Source organism: Cetorhinus maximus, chromosome 17 (genome assembly GCF_964194155.1).
Source record: "Cetorhinus maximus chromosome 17, sCetMax3.hap1.1, whole genome shotgun sequence".
Lineage (NCBI taxonomy): Eukaryota > Metazoa > Chordata > Chondrichthyes > Lamniformes > Cetorhinidae > Cetorhinus > Cetorhinus maximus.
The window spans coordinates 50,191,728-50,208,625 of record NC_135895.1 but is presented as its reverse complement, the minus strand read 5'-3'; the positions used below and the strand labels follow the sequence as shown (position 1 = coordinate 50,208,625).

Sequence of the window (16,898 nt, the reverse complement as noted above, 5' to 3'; positions counted from 1 at the left end):
AGTACAGAGTACCATATAGTATCTTAATACTGGAGTCCACCACCACAAACTATCATGATATTTCCCTTTTTAAAAAAAACTTTTATACAATTGAAGTACATAAAGTCTCTTATCTATTCTTTCTCGGTCTGTTTTAATCAGTCTGTTTTGTATTTTACTCATCTCTGTATCTCTGTGGTTTTTTCACAATTCTTCCATTGGATGTTCTGAATGGTGACAGAGGTGATTTTAAAGGACAAGGGGCCTTCTCCAGCTCTGTGTCACTATCACCCCTTGGATATTTTTCAGGACTCAGGCTTTGTCTGGTTATCTGTTGCTTTACTGGTGAATTCTGTTATTTGATCTTCAGCTACACTTTATGGGTCAGTACAAGGTTGCATTTCATTTGTTTTCCGTAAGAATTTCCAGTTCCTCCTGTACTGTTGTCTGCTTGGAGTCTGCACTATTTAAGACCTGTGATTCCCGTGACAACAGCAGGATTCCAGATCCCCTCATGATGAATCTTCACTGTCTCTCCCATGTTCAAGTCAGGCAGAGGTCGGCTGCCTTAATCAAAGTACTGTTTCTGCTTCTGCTGTTTCAGTGTGAGCAGGTCCTGCATGCTGTAGCTCACTGGCTGTGGAAATAACAGTTGGGGTGTAATTGGAAACTTAATTCTTAGTCTTCTCCCCATAAGGAGCTGTGCTGGAGATGATCCCTCTAATAGCGTATTCCTGAAATCCAGCAGAGCCAGGTAAGGGTCTCTTCCGTCCGCCTTTACTTTCTTCAACAGGTGTTTTATGGTACGTTCCACCATTCTGTTGGATTGTGGATATTTGGGACTTGATGTAGTGTTGCAAAACTCCCAGTCCTGTGCAAATTTGCGAAACTCAGAATTGTGGACCATTATCTGTGATGAGCACTTCAGGTATGCTATGGCGAGCAAAAATTGATTTTAAATAATTTATTACAGTGATGCTGTTACTATCATTTCTCAGCAGCACAGACTCAAAAAAATCTTTTGAGTAATACTCTACTGACTGTTGTCAGATGTGAACAAGTCCACTCCAATTTTCTGCCAGGGCCTCTCTGGAACACTGTGTGGTTGAAGTAATTCTTTTTGTTGTGACCTACTGTACTTCTGGCACACTGCATGTGCATTTACCATTTCCCCAATTTGTGCTCCCATTCCAGGCCAATACATTACGTCTTGAGCTCTCCTGCATGTTCCTATGCCGAGGTGACATGTATGCGCTGCAGCATTTCTTTCCTCAGTATTGCAGGAATCATGATCTTTTCTCCCTTGAAAAGTATTGCTTCTGCTGCATGAAGTTCCTCATGAAAGTTCCAGTACACTTGTACAGCAGAAGAGGCTCCGTTCTGATGTTTGGGCCAGCCAGTTTGCACAATCTGCCGCAGTTTTCTCAGGATGGGGTCGTCCTTGGTCGCTTTCCTGATCTCATCCAGTTTAGTTACAGCCACAGTTAAGTTCTTTGTCAGCACGTGACAGTGTCTGTGATGTACATTTCCTTAACAAAAACAGAATTACCTGGAAAAACTCAGCAGGTCTGGCAGCATCGGTGGAGAAGAAAAGAGTTGACGTTTCGAGTCCAACATGACCCTTCGTTGCCTGGCTTGTTTTTAACTTTGACCTGGTACTTCTGAAAATGCATAAGCAATCTTTGGATTCTTGGTGGTGCATAGTGAGGTGCTTTTTAAGTATAGCTTCTTAAGGCTTATAATCAGACTCTACCTCCACATTTTTGCCATAGACAAACTGATGGAAGCGTTCTAGGCCAAACACAATTGCTAGCATTTCTTTCTCTATTGCTGCTGTGTTTCAGTCATTGCCTTTGAAGTGTATGCTAATGGTGCCTTATTTTGCAAGAGGACAGCTCCCAGGCCAGTCTTTGAAGCGTCCACTGAGATTTTGACTAGCTGACTGCCATCGTAACACTGGTGCCTGGGTCAGTGTCCTCTTCAGACTGGTCAAAGCTTCCTGGTGACTTCGTTCCCAGTGCCATTCCACATCATTTTGTGGAAGTTCTCTGAGGTGCTGTTAGGTCTGACATGTTCGGAATGAATTTCCCAAGATAGGTCACCATTCCCAAAAACCTCCAAGTCTTTCTTACATTCTGGGAGTGGCATGTTCACGACTGCTTTGATTTTACTCAGGTCCAGCTTCAGTCCCTCACTTGTTAGCACATGTCCCAAGTACTTGATTTCATGAAGACTTATTTTGCACTTTTCCTTCTTCAATTTGAGGTTCCTTTCCCTAGCTCTGGCCAGCACCTACCTCAGTTTGTGGTTGTGTTCTTCACATGAGGCTCCCCAGGCTAGCGCATCGTCGTTATAGGTTTCCATGCCCTCTAACCCTTCAAACAGCTGCTTCACTGTTCTGTGGAATTTCTCCAGAGCTGAATTAATACCAAAAGGTAAGTGTAAAAACCTGCATTGCCCATATGGTGTGTTGAAGGTAGAGATAGGAGCTGCGTTCATCCAGCTTGACCTGTCAGAAGCCTGAACTCACATCCAAGACTGAATAATACTCATCAGCTAACTTACACATGACCTCTTCTACAGTGGGCAGTTGGTAATGCTCTATTTGTACTACCTGGTTTAGGTCTCTGGGATCCAATCAGACTTGCAGATTCCCATCTGATTTTTCTGCATTTAAAATTGGATTAACCCATTTTGTCAGTTCTTCAATTTTCTTGATAATGTGAAGTTCCTCCATTTGGTCCAACTCTGCTTTCAGTCGGTCTCTCAGCATTACTGGTATTTTCCTGGGTGGGTATATTTCATCTATCTTGATGGTGTGTTCTCCTTTTAGGCAACCAATCCCTGGAACACATCTTTAGACTCGCTCAGGGTGTCATCAGTAGTGACAGTCATTATTCTTGATTAGCTTCAGATTTTCACAAGCTTTGATTTCAAGAATGGGTTTTGCATTAGTTTTCACCACTTTGAAAGTGCTTGAGACTTCTTTATGTAGTTTACTTTAAGTGTGCACTTGCCTTCTACTGCAATTTTTTCACCTGTATAAGCAGACAGCTTCACTTTTGTTTTAGTTAGCTGTTTTTCTTTGCTTATTTTACAATACAGGCTTATGGGAATGATATTTGCTTGTGCACCTGTATCAAGTTTGAAATTCATGATCATGTTTGCAATTTCTAAATCAACCTACCATTTGTCTTGTTTGGAATTTGTTGTTACTGCACCAATGAAAAGTTCAATGTCAGTGTCTGTGTCAATTGTGTGCACTTCCTTCGATTTACACATCTTAGCGAAGCGATTTAGTTTATCACAGTTCTAACAGTGCTTTCCATAGGCTGGACAACGATGTGGTAAACAATCTGTTCTGCATCGTTTGCACTTAAAAGGAACAAAACTATTAAAACATTTATGTTCAGACTGTGTATTTTTTCTTCCCTGGGGCTGTTCCTGTTTAACTGCATCTAACGGCTTGGTCATGTGCGGCTTATCATCTTCTGTCATCTCTTTAATCTGGCATTTTGTTGTCTCTGCCGCTGTGCAGATAATTATTGCTTTCTCCAGCATGAGATCAACTTCTCTCAAAAGCTGTCCTCAGAGTGTCATTTGCGATTCCGCAAGTTATTCTATCTCGAGTCAGTGATTCTTCAAGCTCTCCAAATTCACACGATTTGGCTCATTTTCTCAGTTTAGTTACATGCTGACTAATGTTGTCACTACCTTGCGTGCATGTAAAAAATCAGTATCTTTCATACGTGATGTTTTTCTTAGGGCTGCATTAGGCTTCAAATTTTTCCATTATTTCTTTCAAGTCATTTTGTGATCACTTTGCAAGTCATCACTTTCAATTGTGAATGTATTATAGGCTTCTAGGGCTGCTTCCCCTGCTACATGAAGAAAGATGGAAGACTGTACCTGAGGGGCTTTTTTTAATCACTGCTCGTCACTGAGGTACAGCTCAAATCTCTGCCTGTACCGCCTCCAGTTTTTGGCGAGATTTCCCTCCAAACGGAGGTCTATAGGTGGTTTCAGAACCTCCATTGTTGTGGTTAGTTTACTTCTAACACCACAGGCTGAATTTTCTGGCTGACGTGCGGGTGGCGGAGCCCGCACGTCAGCGCTTAAAATGTCGCGCGAGCATCCCGACATTAGCGCGCGGCATCGCGATGTTTAGGTCGGCAGGCGCGCTGTGCAGCACGATGCGTGCTGGCCGTTAATTAAAGGCCTTGTTAAGGCCCTTAAGACGGCAATTGACGACGATTTTGAGGAGCCCGTACGAACTTCCACTGGCGGGATGAGGTTTAATTTTGGCTTTAAAAAAGTTTAATAAAGTTTTTGTGGACTTTATTAACATGTCCCATCTCGTGTTCACATTTTCACATGAGGGGGACATGTTAATGATTTTTTTATTTTTCTAATTTTAAAACTTTCACAACCTTTCAGCGATCTCCCTGAGGCAGCATTTAGCCTCAGGGAGATGTGCGCTATTTTGCGCGCTCTCGCAGTTGGGGAATCCTTCCCCCGCCCGCCCGCACAGTAAGCGCTATGCGCTTCCCGTTGGGCGTCACGCTGGGCGGGCCTTAATTGGCCTGCCCACGTAAAATGGTGGCGGGGCCCGTTTCGGCGGCGGCGATCGGCTGCCCGCCTGCCCGTCAAGGGCAAAATTCAGCCCCATGTCTTGTTTTTTGTTTCAATGATGCACACAGGCCACCGACATTGTAGCTGAGCTAATTTAATTGATAATGCATTTTCCTAACATAAACACATATCTGCAGTAACTGAATTCTATCAAGACAGGCTCCAACATTTTCCCTTCTGGCAATGCTTACCAACCCTTTCCCAACGATGTTTAACCCTCCCAACAATGTTTAGCCCTCCCAGCGATGCTCACCGCCCACTCCCGGCGTGCTCATCACCCTCCTCGCAACGCACCTTCTCTAATCCCTGACTCCTGTCCGGCCAATGTCAGGACAATCAACATTGTCGGTGGATGCACAGGAAGGAGGAATGAGTATTGTTCGGTGTGTGAGGGGAAGGGTGAGCTGGGAGGAGCTGAGCATTGTCGGAGGCTGAGAGAGTGAGGAGAGTATTGTCTGGGGGTGATTGAGGGGGTGTGAATACTATCAGAGGATGAGGGAGGGAGGGCGAGCGAATGTTATCGAGGGGTGAGGGAGGAAGGATGAGCATTGTCAGGTGATAAGGGAGGAGGTGAGCACCGTTGGGGTGGTGGAATGGGGTGAGCACTATCAGCATGGAGGGAAGGGTTAAACACTGTCGAGATATAGAGAGGTGAACACTGTTGGGGTGGTGGGGGGACTGAACCTTGTCAGAGGGAGGGCGGCAAACATTGTCGGGGTATGAGCATTTTCTTTGGGGTTTGGGGGAGAGTTGGTGAGGGAGATTCTGCAGTGTTGGAGTTGACAGCTCCTTTTAAAAACAGACCTTAAGGGATATATCTTCAGTTCATGACAAAAAACGGACTTGGCTCCGCTAGAATTACACTCACCACTTGGCCTCCCGACTGCTCTTTGTTGGATTCCTGTTGGAGCCAAGACCAGAAGGTGCAAAGGCTGCGGTGTAAAATGATAAGTGGACAGTTTAAATCGCAATCAAGGGTGGATGCTCTTGCTCTGCTGCTATTCATATTTTCACCAGTAATTGGAAAGATGATTCATTATGAAACTTGGAGAATAATTAAAATTAACATGAAGGAGGAGATCAACATATATTCATTTGTGTTGAATATAGTAGTTTGCACATTAGACTGGTTGCCAAATCATTTTCTTTGTCTCATAATACCATTATTCCCAGTTGCTCAGATGACCTTGATATTAGTATGTTTATTTTTTACTGATGAGTTTTTAAAAGTGCATTTCATGCATTTATATGGTTGATTTATGAAGAGTGTCCCAATATGTTTGCAGCTTGTATTATTTCTCTATTAGAAAATTCACTAGGTTGGATATGAATCAATAACTATTGGTGATGCTGTCTTTATTTTATACATAATATCCTGTCTTTAATATTAAAGACAATATTATTCATTTTCTTTAAGAAATACACCTCAAATACATCTTGTTATGTCTTAAGATTGGTGGTTTCATTTTTTTAACCTTAGAATGCCTTCATTTCCGACTCATCGCGGTTATTAGTTACCGTTAACATCTGTTACTATTTTTAAAGGTTGACGGGGTTAACATTCAGGAATTTACTAACCAAGAAGGGATTGATGCTTTACGAAACACTGGAAAAACTGTAAACCTTACAGTAGCAAGGAGGAAGATACATGCTGATTATGAATCCTTTGAAAAAGGTAGTTTACATCGTACCTTGGTTCTGTTTAAGATACAACTGTTTAACAAAATTCTAAATAATTCACTTTTGGTGGACAAGAAAAAGAACACCTTCCACTTGGCTTTTAATTGTAATGCAAATATTTAAAAATTTAAAAATAATCAATGTCATGCAAAAGAATAAAATTGAACATACCCCTCCACTCAATAAAATATATTTGCCGCCATAGAAATTCAGTCAACCTGCAATGTAAACTTCAATAGTAATGCGCCATGCTTTCAGATGTGTAACCTGCCACAGAATTATTTTGCTTTCCTTCTAGTTTAAATAAAATGACATCAGGGAACACACTGTTCTTTTCCATCATCCTTCACAATGCTTTACTGCAAAATTGCACAAGTCCATTGTTCTGATTTGTCCTTTATCTTCACCTAGTGCATGAACTGCTGCTCTCACATGTTACCTAAACAGCTTCATTTTTTATGTAGCTGTGCTATTTTAGGGGAATATCTCTAGGAGCATCTCTCACGAGCCTCCTTGTTTTCCAATAGCATAATCTTGTCTTGCGTGATAGTAGAGTAGATACATCGTATTTTACGTCAATTAATTATAACTTCATACTTAAAAGTGCATGTCATATTTACATCTGATTTAAATAACGCTTTCATAAAACAGCAACAAATCAGAAATGAACAGACACAGAAAATGACAATTAACAATTAGTAAATTGGATCAAATCCATCACTTATCAACAGTCAGTAAACAACTCCCAATAAAAATAAACAATTAAATTGCTTCAAATATTTTTTAAGAATAGTTTTGGCTGCCATCCTGTTGGCTCAGAATCTGAGAAGCATAGAAGTAAAATGATATGCAACATAGCAAAAATAAAGTAGTAAATAATTTATAGAATCTTAAGAATAGGAAAACCATAAATCTGTTTAATTTCAGAAACTGAAGTAATCGATTTGTTTTGCTTCAAACAAGGCACACAATTGCACAGCTCTGGTTTCTACTCTATCCATTGGAAACTTTGTTGACCCTTCCACCAGATGATGCCAAATGCTCTATAGAATATTGTACACCACTTCCACGTTGCATTCCTCTAAAATGACTCTCACCAGAGACTTAATCACTCCTACAAAGAAGAAAGTGAACTCATTTCAATATAGGATGGTTCCATGAACAATATGTGGTGGTTCTTAAAACAATCATGACACTGAGGGGTTTTTAATGCAGACTTTAATGATATTGAATGGTTTCAATATGTAATTTTAAGAAAGCACTCTCCTCCCTGTTTTACAGCTGAACCGGATAATGTAACTCACATGGCAAATACAGTTATCACTGAAAGTAGCATTCATTCTGCAGTTAATGAGCTGGAAAGAGCACAAGTGAAGAAACAGGAATGTAAAAGTGATGGTATGTTTTGTTTATGTGGCCTCCTTACATAGATATGAGTGCAAAATCTAGGTGGAAGCTCCAGTGAAATGCTGATAGAGTACTGCATTATCAGAACGGCTATCCTTCAGATAAGAGATCAGACCGAGGACCTGCCTGTCCTCATGGGTGAAGTTCCCATGGCATTATTTTGAAGAAAAGCAGGGGCGCTCTTCCCGGTTTCCTGACCAGTATTTATTCCTCAATCAACAGCAGGTGAACAGAGATTTTTCAATTTGTTATTTTTTACTCCGTCTCTCCCTCATATACAGCATAGATTTTACATCAAAGCTTTTTGATATTTGTCCTCTTATTTTCCAATGAAGAAAATCTGAGTAAATTGTGCTCGAAGCTGAAGAAAAATATCAGCACAGCTGTTTGATACAGATGCACCTTTGGAAATTAGATACATTGCACCGTCAAACTGCGCAATATAAATTTAGCTTGCAGGGTCAAATGTGATCAAAAGTATTAATTTTGTGGCCATGCTTTTGGGAAGGGCTAATATTTTCAAGTAAAGCTTTACTGAGGTATTGAAAGACATAAAAGGTGATCAGTTGATAAATGTAATCTATGAGCATGTAAATACCAAATGAATATCAATATAGACAGGACTAAAGTGGTACATTTCGGTAGGAGAAATAAGGAAGCCATCTATTTCTTGGAAAATAAATCAGATAGAGGTGGAAAGGGACCCACAGGTTATTAAAAATAGCGATATAGATTAACAAACCACTGGGGTTCATTTCTAGAGGAATAGAATTCAAAAACAGACAATTATCGCTACAGAAAAGTCGAAAAGGGATAAAACTGAATGGACGACCTGACATCAGCCTGGGCACCTGAAATGACCATGGCACATCCTACCCAGTCAACCTGCAAAATCCTTACTGAGACCTGGGGGCTTGTGTCAAAATTGGGAGAGCTGTTCCCCCAGACTAGTCAAGCAACAGCCTAACATAGTCATACTCACCAAGTCATACTTCACCGTCAATGTCGCAGGCTCCTCAATCATCATTCCTGGGTACGCCCAGCCCCACTGGTAGGACAGATTCACCTGAGATAGCTTACAGTGAGGAGGGAGATGCCCTGGGCGTCCTTAATATTGACTCCAGACCCCATAAAATCTTAAGTCATCAGGTCAAGCATGGACAAGGAAACCACCTGTTGATTAACACCTACTGATTACCACCCCCTACTCTCCCTCAGCTGATGAATCAGTGCTCCATGTTGAACACTACTTGGAAGAAGCATTGAGGGTAACAAGGGCACAGAATGGTCTGTTAAATGACAAGTAACATTCATGCCACACAAGTGCTGAGCAATGATCATCTCTGAACAAGAGCAATCTAACCATGTCCCTTTGACATTCAATCATTACTGAATCCTCCATAATTAACATCCTAAAGGTTACCATTAATGAGAAACTTAAATGAACCAGACATAAATACAGTGGCTATAGCAGAAGGTCAGAGACTGAGATTTCTGTAAGGAGTAACTCCACTTCCTGACTCTCCAAAGCCTACCTATCATCTACAAGGCACAAGTCAGAATATGTGATGGAATATTCTCCACTTGCCTGGTTGAATGCAGCGCCAACAACACTCAAGCTCAACACCATGCAGGACAAGCAGCCAGCTTGATTGGCATCTCATCCACGAACTTAAAAATTCACTCCCTTTACTACTGACGCAAAGTGGCAGCAATATGTACCATCTACAAGCTGCATTGCAGCAAATCACCAAGTTCTTTCAAGAGCACCTTCCAAACCCAAGATCTCTACCACCTAGAAGGACAAAGCAGCAGATGTGTAGGAACACCACTACTTGCAAGTTCCACTCCAAACCACACACCACCCTGACTTGGAACTATTTCACCGTTCTTTCACTGTTGCTGGGTCAAAAACCTGGAATGGACATCACTGTAGGTGTACCTACACCAGATGGACTGCACTGGTTCAAGAAGGCAGCTCACCATCACTTTGAGGGCAATTAGGGATGGGCAATAAATGCTGGCCTTGCCAACGATGCTCACAATAACAGAAAAAGAGTTCTGGTCTCCATATTACAAAATATTATAAATATTCTGGAGAAAGTGGAAAAAGATGTAGAACCTTGGTACTGGAACTGAGAGGGTACAAATATTTTGAAAGTTGAACAGAGTTAACCTGATGCAGATCTTTAAAATGTAATGGGGTTTGATAGGGAGAAGAAAAATCTTTCCACTAGTGGCAGAGTACAACAATTATTGGTGATAAATATAAGATAACCATTAATAAATCCGGAAAGGAATTCAGGAGAAACTTACATAAAGTTACAGGTTCAGGAATTCAGGTGAAATTTCTTTATTTGAGTGATGAAATTCGCTACCAGATACAGTGGTTGAAGTGAACACTTAACTAGATTCCACCTAAACGTATCTAAGGTAAAGAATGAGAAACAAATAGAAGATGTTGATAGAGTGAGATTATTTGAGGAGGAGATGCACAAGTGAAACATAAACTCCGCATATATCTGTAGACCAAATGGCATGTTTCTGTGCTGTAAAATTCTGTGCAATGTTTGCCAGGATTGACTAGAAAACACTTGTGCCTTTCTGCTTAGGTGAAGGCCCAAATTAGCTCATTGCAGAGCACCCAACCTGTGCCCTGCTCTTGCAGCCATGGTATCAAATGGCTTGTCCAGTTTTGGCCATTAGGGTGATGGGGTTAGGATAAAGTCAGAATTGGGCAAACTCCCATTTTGTTGGGTAGATGCCAGTGTCAAAACTGTATTTGAGCAGCTTGGCTAGAGCAGCATTTGGCTCTAGTGGACAGATCTTCAGTACTGTAATCGGCATTTTATCAGGGACAAAAGCTTTTCAGCGTCTGGTTGTCTGAGTGATGACTTGATGTCACATGGAGTGAACCTGATTGGCCAGACACTGGTATCATGATAATGGAATCCTCAGAGGGAACTGAATTGTTGAAGACACTTGCAAAGACTTCAATCTTGTCTCTTGCAGGGTTTCACAATGGTTCAGGTAGATTGTTCATGGAGGGTCCATGTTTGTTGCCTGGTTGTCAACAGCATTTTTGACTAGATGTGGTAGGGTTACAGAGATTTGCCCTGGTGTGTTGATTGCTAGATTGGCCCATCGATCTTCTCTAAAATTCTGTACACCATCCCCTCGTTTTTTTCCACTGACAACATAAGTTCTTGGGAGAGGCTTAGTTCTGTGTTGTTTAGCTTGCAGGTAGCCCTGTGTAGAAGTGGATGTAATTAGGGAGCACTCCATGGTCAGCAGGCTGAGATTGACTATGGCTTGTTTTGAAAGGAAGCTTGGATTGCTGATAGATCTTTCTGACTTTTATTTTACAATTGAGTAGCTTGCTGGTTCACTTCAGAGAGCATTGAGAGTAAATCACAGAGTTTGGGATTTCAGCCTAGTTCCTTTTGATTTTTATTTTAAAGCCCATTCGTCAGAGCCTGAAATAAAGATGGTGCACCACAATAATTTGTCATTTTTCAAGGTTGTAATTATGTTTTTATGTTTGCACTCTTTTTTCTTTCCTTAACATTAGGTCCTGTGCAAGGTACAAGAGCAATAGGTTGCAATACTGGTCAGTGACTTGAATCCAGGACCTTGTATATGCACATTCCACAGGAGATTGCATTATAATTTAATTCATGCCCTTTTTCATAACTATCCTAGGATAGATACATGGCTCAGAAACAGACCATTCAGCTGAACCAGGGCATGACGATGTTTATGCTTCACTTGAACCTCCTCCCATTTTTTTTCATCTAAATCTATCATCGTAACGATCAATTTCCTTATCATTAGCTTGTCTGATTTCAGCTTAAACGCATCTGTATATTTACTTCAACCAGTCCCTGGTAGCAAGTTCCACATTCATATCACTCCTTGGGTGAAGAAGTTTCTTCTGAATTCTCTATGGATTTCTTGGTGACTGTCTTACATTGAAGGCCTTTAGTTATGCTCTTCCCCACAAGAGGAAACATTCTCTCTGTATCCACTTTATTAAAACTTTTCATAATTTTAAATACTTTGACTAAGTCACCTCTCAGCCTTCTTTTTTCAAGAGAGAAGAAACCCAGCCTGTCAATCCTTTCCAGATATGTGAACTATTGCAATTCTGGTATCATCCTCATAAATGTTCTCTGCACCCTCTTCAATCCCTCTATACCTTTTTTATAATGTGGTGACCAGAACTGCACGCAATACTCGTAAGTGTGGTCTGACCAATATTTGATACTGGTTTAGCATAACTTTCATACTTTTCAATTCTATTCCTCTAGAAGTAAAACCTACTGCTTGGTTTGCCTTTTTAAGGCCTCACTAACCTGTAGCGCAACTTTTCGTGATTAATGTATTTGTACCCCGAGATCCCTTTGTTCTTCTATCCCACCTCGACCTGCACTTGCCAATTTTTAAAATTTATTCTTTTATGGGATCTGGGAGTTGCTGGCAAGGCCAGCATTTGTTGCCCATCCCTAATTGCCCTTGAACTGAGTGGCTTGCTCAGCCATTTCAGAGGACAGTAAAGAGTCACCACATTATTGTGGATCTGGAGTTACATGTAGGCCTGACCAAATGGGTTTTTACAACAATCATGATCACCATTCCTGAGACTGGCTTTCAGTTCCAGATTTTATTAGTCAAGTTTAAATTCCACCATCTGCTGTGGTGGGATTTGAACCCATTTACTCAGAGTATTAGCCTGTGCCTCTGGCATTACCAAATGGCATTACCACTATGCCACCATCTCTTAAGTAATAAGTGACAGGAACTCAAAAACACAAGAAATAGGAGGAGTAGACCATATGTCCTTTTGAGCCTGCTCCGCCATTCAATACAATCGTGGCTGATCTTGAGCTTCTACTCCACTTCCCTGTCCAATCCACAATTCTCTTGTTTCTGAGACACCAAACATCTGTCTATCCCAGCCTTAAATGTATTCAATGATGGCACATCCACAGCCCTCTGTGGCAGAGAATTCCAACCCTTTGACGTAATTTCCTCTCATCTCAGTTCTAAAATGTGGATACCCTATTCTCTCTCTCTCTTCATTCAAGTTATTAATATAGATTGTATATAGCTGAGGCCCCAGCACTGATGGCTTGTGGTACTCTACTGTTCACGATGCGCCAACTTGGAAAAGTCCCATCTATGCCCACTCTGTTTCCTATCGATTAACCAATTTTCTATCCATGCTAATATATTACCTCCGACTCCATGTGCACTTATCTTGCTTATTAACCTTTTGTGTGGCACGTTATCAAAAGCCTTTTGGAAATCCAGGTATACTACATCTACTGGTTCCCCTTTGTCTACCTTACTACCAGAATTGCAATAGTTCACATATCTGGAAAGGATTAACAGGCTGAGTTTCTTCTCTCTTGAAAAAAGGCTGAGAGGTGACTTAACCAATGTATTTAGAATTATGAAAACTCCAATGAATTTGTTAAATGGGATTTCCCTTTAGTAAAACCAGCTGACTTATTCTAATGATACAATGCTTTTCTAAGTGCATTGTTAACACTTCCTTAAGAATAGATTCAAGCATTTTCCCAACAACTGATGTTAGGCTAACTGGCCTGTAGTTGCCTATTTTCTCTTTCCCTCCTTTCTTGAAAAGCAAATTAACATTTGGCAACTTCCAATCTGTTGGGACCGTTCCCGAATCCAGTGAGTTCTAGAAAAGCACAGCTAGTGCGTCCACTATCTCTGCAGTTATCTCCTTTAGAATCTAGGGTATAGGCCATCAGGTCCCAGGGATTTGTCACATTTTAGTCCCTTAAGTTTCTCCAATACTTTTTCCCTGTTGATATTAATTTCCCTAATTTCCAATTTCTTGAACCCCTAGTTCATCGTCTATTTCTGGAATGAAACTTCTGTCTTCCACTGTGAAGACAGGCACAAAATATTTGTTCAATGCCTCTGCCGTTTCCTTATTCTCCATGATAATTTCTCCTGTCTCTGATTCTAATGGACCAATGTTAACTTTAGCTACAGTCTTCCCTTTCATATACTTACAAAAGATCTTGCAATCTCCCTATTCTTTCTACCAAAATGTACAATCTCATTTTTATTTGTACCGAACTTCATCTGCCAGTTATTTACCCATTCTTAAAGTTTATTGATGTCCTCCTGTAATTTTTTGCAGTCCTCCTCTGTGTTTGCTGTGGATTTGGTGTCATCTGCAAATTTAGAAATTTAGAACTAGCTCCAAACAAAATTCCAGTTATGAAAATGTAGAGAGGAATAAGATAATATAGATATAAACCATAACTTTAACTTTCATTGTGGACTGTGAGCAGATGTGAGCATAGAATTAACAAATTTCAGGCAAGATTTGAAATGAGAAAGCATCCTCTCTTCCTCTTCTCTCTCTTCAATCACTAAAAAGCCAATGTACGGAAGATAGAGCTGAAGCAATTAATACTGCATTGAGTAACATCAAATAAAAAGGCTGGATAAATATCTGAAGGATGCAAGATAAATGGAGACAGATAGAGCTTGCTGAATCCTGAGCTGATGGGACCGTGGAAATGCAATGTCCAGTATGGTGAAAGATGAATATAGATTGTGAGGATACCGGTATAAGCATTTGCTGGAATTTGAGAGTTGTGACAGAGAGATTTGGATTTGAACATTTGTTTGTGGTATTGGCAAAACCAACAAAGCAGAATATTTTATTGCCAATCCCTAGTTTACCTGAGAGCAACAAGTTGCCTATTTATTGCAGGACTGGAGATTTAGACCTTACTGGGTAGGGGTGTTGGGCTTCTTTCCCTGAAGGACATTAGTGAATCAGTTTGACAGCTTTTATGCCCATTTTATGATGCTAGACCACAAATTACCAGATGTATTAAATGGCATTTTACAACTTCCCATGGTAAGATTTCAACACTTAACCTATTTGAGTACCATGATCAATAAGGTGATCAAATTGAGGTGTTTAATGATTTAATGATGAAAAGATTTGATAGAGAAGTTACTTTCTTTGCCTGTGGAGCCCAGAACAAGAGGAACAGTATTAAAACTATAGAGCTTGATCAGGGACAAGAAAAGGCAATCTTTTTTTTAACCTGAGGAACCTTTTCAAAAAAAAAAAGGAAAACTATTGGGAGCCGCAAGATGAAAATTTAGCATTTCTAAACCAAATACATGGCAAATTGCCAGTTGAATCTGGTAGAATGCGGAGTTTGCATATATACTAATTTAATGAAAAAACAGAATTAGAATGTGGGAAAATATGATAGGAAAAATAGAATAGAAAGCAGAATTATAATGAAATGGAGAGAGAGTACAGAATGGTACAGTACTGAGGGATTTGGTTGTCCTTGTACATGAATCTTGAAATGTTAGCATGCGGGCACAACAATTAATTAGGAAGCCAAATGAATGTTGGCCTTTATTGCAAGGGGGCGGGATGGAGAACAAAAGTAAGGAAGTGTTCCTTACTGTTGCTATATTTATACAGGCATTGGTGAGAGAGCACCTGGAGTACTGTGTATGGTTTTGGTTTCCTTGTTTAAGGAGGGATATATTTGCATTGGAGGCAGTTCAGAGAAGGTTGACTAGGTTAATTCCTGGGATGAAGAGCTTGTCTTATGAGTAAAGGTTGAGCAGGTTAGGTTTATACTCATTGAAGTTGGAAGAAAGAGAGGTGATCTTATTGAAGCGTATAAAATTCTGAGGGGGCTTGACAGGGCAGATGCTGGAAGGATGTTTCCCCTTGTGGGAGAACCTAGAACTAGGGGTCATAGTTTAAAAATAAGGGGTCTCCCTTGTAAGACAGAGATGAGGAATTCTTTTTCTCAGAGGGTCATTTGTTTTTGGAAGCCTCTATAACCAGAGACCAGTGGAGACTGGGGGAAAAATTTCTCTTGTTGGGCGGGTGTGCGCCCGACCCGAACAAGTGGAAGATGACACTATGACGTTGGGTGAGCGTCCCAACGTCATCGCACATTCGTGCGATATTTCAATTGACAGGCGCACGCGGGAGTCGGCAGTGCGCCCCTAACAATTAAGCGGCCTATTAAGGCCCTTAATCAATTGAGTAGAATTTTTTGCTGCCCGTCTAACCGTTTGGTTGGTGGGTGAGGGAAAAGGCTAAGCGGCCTTTGCATTTTTGGCAAAACCTCATCCACGGGCGGGATGAGGTTTCGACCAGTGATTTTTTAAAAAAAATAACTTTTTACACTCCTATTTAACAGGACCCTGCTCATGTGACAGTCACATGAGGGGACATGTTTGCATGATTTTAAATATCTTTATTTTTATGGTTAAAAACTCAGCTCCTGAGACAGCTCCGTGCCTTAGGGAGCTTTAACTATGCGCACCCAGGCGCATGCACGAACTTCTCGTGCTCGCGCTCCTCCCACCCCCAACCCAGCAGCGCTGAAGCACACGTTTTACGCTGGCTGGCTGTTAATTGGTCATCCAGCGTGAAATCGTGGCCGGGGCCTAACCACTGGCAACGGTTGGCTTTGCGACCACTCCCGGGCCCACCTGCCCGATGAGGGCAAAATTATACCCTGGGTCACTAAAAATATTTAAGGCTGTGTCGGATAGTTTTTGATTTACAAGGGAATCAAGGATTGTGCAGGAAAGAGGAGTTGAGGCCACAATCAGATCAGCCATGATCTTATTGAATGGTGGAGCAGGCTCAAGGGGCCGAGTGGCCTATTGCTGCCCCTGTTCGTTATGCTCTTAGATCCTAAAGAATAGCTTCTAATAGCACACATGGAATAATTTACTGTCTCAGTTATGATAGAAACAATAATAGTCACAACCCTAAATCCTGTTCCTCAAACTAAAGGCATTATCTATAACCATGGTGTAGCTGTCTATATCACTCAAACAGGTTTGAGAACATGATGTTTTTGGTTAAAATAATCATGTGAAACCGTAAAGTACAGCATAATGATTAGCCTTTTATCCCCATAAGAACATGGATCTTACACTCCTTGACTTAACTATTAAAATGAGCCAAAAAAAATAATGTGATCCAACTGGAAAAAGGTTGGGAACTGCAAATCAGTTGTTAAAGAGCTGCAGGTTAGCCTCCCCTACACTAAATCATTCAGGAATGAAATCAGGAAGTTCCTTTAACAAAAGTAACTGCAGAAAACTCCCCCAAAGGTTTGTGGATGATTGCTCAATTTAACTGTTCAGGGCTG

At 40.9% G+C, this 16,898-nt stretch overlaps 1 protein-coding gene across 5 annotated transcripts in view; it reads left to right on the top strand.

The window, feature by feature from the left end:
- The window catches only part of patj (PATJ crumbs cell polarity complex component), a 392,616-nt gene that overhangs the window by 57,972 nt on the left and 317,746 nt on the right, over positions 1-16,898 (top strand). For 4 of the 5 annotated variants that reach the window (XM_078561175.1, XM_078561174.1, XM_078561171.1 and 1 more), the window contains exons 11-12: positions 6,157-6,286; positions 7,573-7,689. In XM_078561175.1, coding sequence (XP_078417301.1) covers positions 6,157-6,286; positions 7,573-7,689 — 247 coding nt within the window. The remainder of the gene's footprint in view (positions 1-6,156; positions 6,287-7,572; positions 7,690-16,898) is intronic. The other variant, XM_078561172.1, reaches the window with a different exon arrangement.